The 6,000-nt window shown below is 50.0% G+C and overlaps 1 protein-coding gene across 4 annotated transcripts in view; it reads left to right on the top strand.

Moving 5' to 3' along the window:
* The first annotated feature begins 694 nt into the window (after window positions 1–694).
* Window positions 695–6,000, top strand: part of CACNB2 (calcium voltage-gated channel auxiliary subunit beta 2) — a 351,543-nt gene continuing 346,237 nt past the window's right edge. For 3 of the 4 annotated variants that reach the window (XM_044762395.2, XM_044762396.2, XM_044762394.2), the window contains exon 1: window positions 695–951. In XM_044762395.2, coding sequence (XP_044618330.1) covers window positions 832–951 — 120 coding nt within the window. In that variant the 5' untranslated portion in view covers window positions 695–831. Of the gene's footprint in view, window positions 1,335–6,000 lie in introns of all 4 variants that reach the window. The other variant, XM_014846022.3, reaches the window with a different exon arrangement.

The following is a 6,000-nucleotide window of genomic DNA, read 5'->3' as shown; positions in this document are numbered from 1 at the left end:
CTCGTAGATAGGTCAGCTGCAGATTCCGACGGGACAGCAATCCTCAGGTTATCAGCCCCATTTCTTTGCTAGCTCCTCATTCCTGCCATCATCCGCGCCTTCCACGGCTCAAGGGATGTCCTCTGTAGACACTTGCTCTCCGGGGCGCCCGAGGCCTTCGTAGATTTCAGACAATCCGTTTAGGAACGGAGCCTCCCCCATCACAGAAGTGAGCGACCTGTTCCCGCCCGCAGGCTGCCAGGGTTCCCGCGCGGTGGCTGCGGAGCAGAGGGAGTGCAGCTCGGCGGCCCAGAGAGGAAGCTCCCGGGCTCGAGGCCTCGCTTTCGTGGCTTTGAAAACTTTCCAGCGCGCGTGCCACGGCGACGCGCAGCGGCTGGGCCGGCGCCCACGCGGCCCGCGCCTCCTGCGGGGAACTTTTCGGCGCTTGGGTTGCCTTGTCACTCTCGCCTGCCGACGCGCCTCCCCCTGGGCTCGCGCTCCGCGAGCTCCCTCCCTCTTGGCGAGGACCTGCCCCGGCGCCTGCGGCTCCCATCCCCGCCGCCGCCGCCGCCGCCGCCGCCGCCGCCGCCGCCGCTCCGCGCTCGCCCTGCCCGGCCACGGCCGCACCGCGGAGGGAGCCCCTCTCCCCGGCCACCCGGCCGCGTGCCCGCGCCACCGCCTCCCGGCTCCCCCGCGTCTCGCTTTTCAACATGGCCCGGCCCCGTCCCGCGCCCTGAGAGCCGGCGAGCGCGGCGCCGAGCCCCGGGCGGCCCCCGGAGCGGGGGGCGGGGGAGGGGCGGAGGGGACCCGCCGCGAGGGGCTGGCGGCTAGCTTCGAGCCGACTTTTCGCCAATGGTCCAAAGCGACATGTCCAAGTCGCCTCCCACAGCGGCGGCGGCGGTGGCGCAGGAGATCCAGATGGAGCTGCTGGAGAACGCGGCTCCCGCGGGGGCGCTCGGAGCGGCCGCACAGGTAGCGAGAGCGCAGCGCCTTCTCCTTTCTTTGTGAGCCGCCCGGGCGCCGACCTCCATCTCTCCGGGCGCCTCCTCTCCTAGCATCCCTAGCCTGCCGCTCCCTGCTGCCTGGGTCTCCTCCGCCACCTCCTCCTTCCTCGCCCTTTGCCACCCACTCTCCTCTCCTGGCGCCAGTGACCCTGCCCCTTTTCGCCTTTCCCTGGCTCTTCTCCGGCTTCCATTTTTCTCTGCTTCCGAAAAGCAAGTGGGAAGGGGCGGGGGAGACCTCCCGGTCTTCAGAGGCTGCCCCCGGACTGCTCCGGTCAGCCCTCCTCGCCCCTTCCCGGGAGAGGCACATGGAGAGACATGAACCAGGCGAGTGGACTGGACCTGCTCAAGATCGTGAGTCTGGGTGGGCGGGAGGGGCTCCGTTTCCAGCAGCTCTTGCTCCGACACCGACCCTTCTGGACGTGCTCTGAGCTGGGGTGGGAGTGGGCGGCATGTGATGGGGTAGGGGTGGGCAGGAGTGGGGGCGCTCTGTCCCAGACTCCCGGGGCCAGCCCCGACCACCTCCCGCACCTGCGGCGTTACACCACTTTGACAGCTCAGCTCCCCTCGGGGCACTTGCCAAGGTTTGCCTGGATCCCTTGTTCCTTTCTCTTAAGAAATGAACGAGTTGGGGACGCGAAAGTTTTTTATTTTTTTCATTTCCCCTGAAATGTTAGCCATTTCGGGGAGCTCAAGGACCACCTTTCTCTCTGATGAGTATTAGCGATTTCTGGAAAAATTGCAGTGTGCTGCTGGTTGTGAAATAGGAGATGTCAGGGGTAGGCGTTGGGCAATGGTAAGGTGGCTTTTACGTAAGGCTTTGGCAGGTGCGGTTTGGATTACAGACACCTCCGGGTCTCAGCGGTAAGGAGTCTCTCAACTTTTATCCTAGCAGGGACATGGCTTAAGACTCCCAGCTTTGGGCTGCTTGGCGAGTGATGGGAAGAGCTTAGGGTTACATTTCAAGCATCATTTTGGAGAAATGCCTCTTCTCAGCTTAACGATATTGGCTTGTTGATTTCAAGCCTACATTTGCCAGATTGTAAACTGTGGTGAGATTATGTATACATCATGCTCAAGAGAGAGCGTGTTAGAGTATTATTTACTGTAGCAATGGGAGCGGGAGTGGGACAAGGTAATAAAGGTTACAGACGTTTTGTTGCCGCTGTTGTTTTGATAGGTGGTGGAAATTGACAGCTCTAGATGTTTCCATACTGTTAAGAACGGCAGTTCCAGTGGCATAAGAGTGGAGCTTCATTTAACTTTCTTTTGCCACTTAAAACATAGAATTCACTTTGATTTGAGATGGAGGAAGAACGTAGAAACTAAGAACTTGTAGAATTAGCAATCCATTTCTTTCGTAGAGGTAAAACAGCTAGATTTTAATCTGCCTTGGGCTGTTTGAATGCAAAGCAGAGAGGGGACAGGTAACTAGCCACCTACATTTTCATTGAGCCTCAGCCAGAGGACCTGAATCCTTACCAACACATGTTACATTTGTTCTAGACTCCAGATTTTATCTAGACACCAGGTTAGAGGAGAGTGAGAAATATGCTCAGAGACCTCGGTTATTCCAGGATGAAGGTCTTGAATACTGATAGAGGAAAGGAATTGTAGATCCTGTTTTCTCTTTGATCTTCCTTCGGGGATTTTTTTTTTTTTAAGTTTTTATTCTTATGATAAAAATAGAGTTCCTGAATTCGTGGAGATCAAAGTTAGGGCTGACAGAAAGCATGACCATTCAGATAAGAGGTCCCCATTTACTTGCTGATTTATGTAGCGAAACGTAAGTCAGCAAATATGTATTAGGCAGCTGCAATGTGGAAATGATTCAGATGTGAGAAGACACAATTTCTGCCTGACATTCCAGTGACTGCAGGTAGGACCAGTGTGTGACAATTGTATAGCATGGAACTACAAGAGAAGTACTGAATCTTATAGGTTTCCAAGGAGTAAAGATCACAAATATTCTATTTGGAGTAATCTGTAAAGACTTCATGGAAGAGGTGGCGCTTGAGAACACATTTGAAGAGGGGTCAGATTTCAACAGAGATGTTCAGAGACATGGTGGAGGGCTATACAGAAAACAAAGTCACAGAAGCTAGGAGTCTTGAAGGATACATTTATAATCCCCAGTATGAAAAGAGTGTGGAAGAGTACAGATTGGGCGTAGTTAGGCATGATAAGGCAATTTGAGGCCACACTTGGAAGTTTTGGAACCTGCAGTGTATTGGACAATAGAGAACCATGGAAGGGGTTCAGTGAAGGAGCCACATGACCACTCCTTCAGAAGATTCACCTGAGTATGTTCTGTAAGATAATCTGTTAAGTCTCAGGAGGCCAGAGGTGAAACTGCCAGAAGGGAGATGGATGTAATAGTTTGGACAAGAGGTAATAAGGCTTAAACTAAAAAGAGAAAATATAATGGATATGACAGGACTGCGCATGAGACATTTCAAAGACTGAATCCATGGGAACTGGCAAGTGATTGCATAGATACAGGAGAGGGAGCAGTAAGGGAGGAATGGATATTATAAGCAGGTAAGAGGTATAAAGATTCGACTGTGTCAACATCCATCTCCTTGCTTTCTCTGCCTTCCAACGATGAAAGCAGTTTTCCTTGAATTGTGTTCATATCACATCCGTTATTTGAGGGAAACATTGCCTTGTTTATTTTATCTCTAATAAATCATGGCATCATGGCGTGGAGAAAACTTGGCAAAGGCATCTATTCCATCTCTCTGGGCAGGCCAGGCCAGCAGTAAAACCGCCTGAGAAAGGAGGCTGTCTGAGGAGCATCCCCCTTTTGTGTGACACTGCATAATAGTAATTCTACTTAGAAATGGAATTTTTATTTGCAAATGGTACCTCTAGGCACTCATTGGTTTTTAAGAATCCTTTCTATTTCGCCTCTGGATTATATGACAAGTTCTATATGAACAAAGCAAAAGAAGTAGATTCATAGACTCTGCCCATTTTCCCTTTTGATGTCAGTAATCCTGCCTAGGGATGGGGCACACTCATACATGCCAACCCTTCCGTCTAGCACACTGGCATAAATAAAATGGATATGTTTCTTACCTGAGAAGTGAGGGGCAATCTAACTGCAAATTCTTGCAAGTTCTGATGTAAGCAAATTGCATCACCTTTTTAGGTAACCTGTTGCACAATTTCAGTGCAAACTGGGACACAGTCTAGCTGCAAAGTCAAGGCCCGAATGTAGGACTCACCTTCAAAGCTCTCCACCTGTACTGTTCACTGTAGTCACCACTTGTGGCTTCTGAGCACTTGAAATGTGACTGGTCTGAACTGAGTTGTGCTATAAATGTAAAATGCCAGATTTCAGAGACTTCATATGAAATAAGGAACACACAGCGTCTCAGTCATTTTGATAGTGATTACGTGTTGCAGTGATAGTATTTTGGATATGTTGGGTTAAATAAAATACATTATTACCATTAATTTCACCTCTTGCCTTTTACTTTTTTCATGTGGCTACTAGCAAATTCCAGTTACCTACCTGGCTTATATTATCTTTCTGTCGGACAGCATGAGTCTAAAGGATGGCCCTGGTCATTCTCTGGGGAGTTGACTGGAACCCGTAGGAAGGCTGGGTGGATGAGAAGTAGGTGAAAGGGATTCAGACTAGGATGGCAACAGAAGCGGAAATGGACGAGCAACAAGAGCAGGATCTTAGCACTTTAGGCCTCAGAGACATTGTAACCGGCACCTCCAGTTACACCTGAAAATGAACAGACAGTAACCAGAGGGCCTGTTTGTTTTGCTCCTAGCAACAGAACCCAGCTGGTTCCACCCCAGCGGAGTTTGCCAGATGCTTTTCAAGCAAGTTGTAGTAATACAGCCCCGTAATGGCAACATCCTGCATCGCTGTAGCACCGACCGAGCTTTATCTAAAAAGAGCAGCAGCCGCTCTCCTGTGGCTCTTGAACCACGTCAATACTGTGTTCCGGAAACATTCTTAGGTCCGAGGTACAGTTTAGTCTTTTGCAGTCACCCAACTTAGTGGTCACCGGTCCTGTGTTTTATGCTGTGCTAAACCCTTCACTCCTAGCCTAGGTCACTTTCCAACAGATTGGTGTTTTTGTTCTGGTGCATCATGGGAGAAATTTTAAAACGTGCCAATCAGAATTTCTGAGTGTGTTCTAAAACGCGAACTATAACGTCTGACTAGCTGAGTGATTTGTGGTTTAGTTGGTCTCGGAGTTTTCATTTCTTTTCTTTTTGTCTTTCTTTTTATGTAAAGACTTCATCTACCTGTTGCTGTATTTACTCCCTTTGAATTATCCAGTTTGTAGTCTTGGTCTTTTCAAGAAAAGCTGAGCCAAATGTTAACTCTGCTGGGCAGAGGGGGTAGCCCTGTTCAGTTTTGTGACTGTGGGACATGTCTATATCGTACGAGTAGTATATGGGTAACACTTACTTTCACAATGACAGGGAGTTAAAATTAATGATGACACCACTTTGCGTACCTGGGTCTGTCTTAGAGTTTTCTCCAAGCCTGGCTGGAGGTAGATTGTGAAGAGGCAAGGTTGGTCCCTGCCCTTCGCCTGCCTTCCCTGCCCCCTGCACATCCCCACTAGGTGTTTCTCTGCTTCCTGGCCTCCTCCCTTCTCTGCCTGCCAGACCCCCAGAAGAGCTCTATGTACGCTGCCTCTTGATTCCCTTTTTGTGTAAACTGATCCATTATGGAAAACAGCTCATGTTTCCCTTTTTGTAGGGAGGTAATCCCAGTTACTCTTCTGAAGTGAAGGATCCGACAACCCCGTTCACACTAAGCTATTGGTAAATGAGGTTTCCTGTCTGATTCCTCTCTGGATAGTTTTGGCTTTCTTTGCTTTGGACCATAAGATGAGGAAAGCATCCAGTTCAGAGGGATAAATATCAGTGAATGCTAATTGAGAGGGATGAAACTCATTTCAGGCATCCGCATTACACTCATGGGGAGCAATTTGTAGTTACAACCGTCACCATATCCATCAACCACAGAAGCGACATCATT

Source organism: Equus asinus, chromosome 29 (genome assembly GCF_041296235.1).
Source record: "Equus asinus isolate D_3611 breed Donkey chromosome 29, EquAss-T2T_v2, whole genome shotgun sequence".
NCBI lineage: Eukaryota > Metazoa > Chordata > Mammalia > Perissodactyla > Equidae > Equus > Equus asinus.
This window is presented reverse-complemented; position numbering and strand designations above follow the sequence as displayed.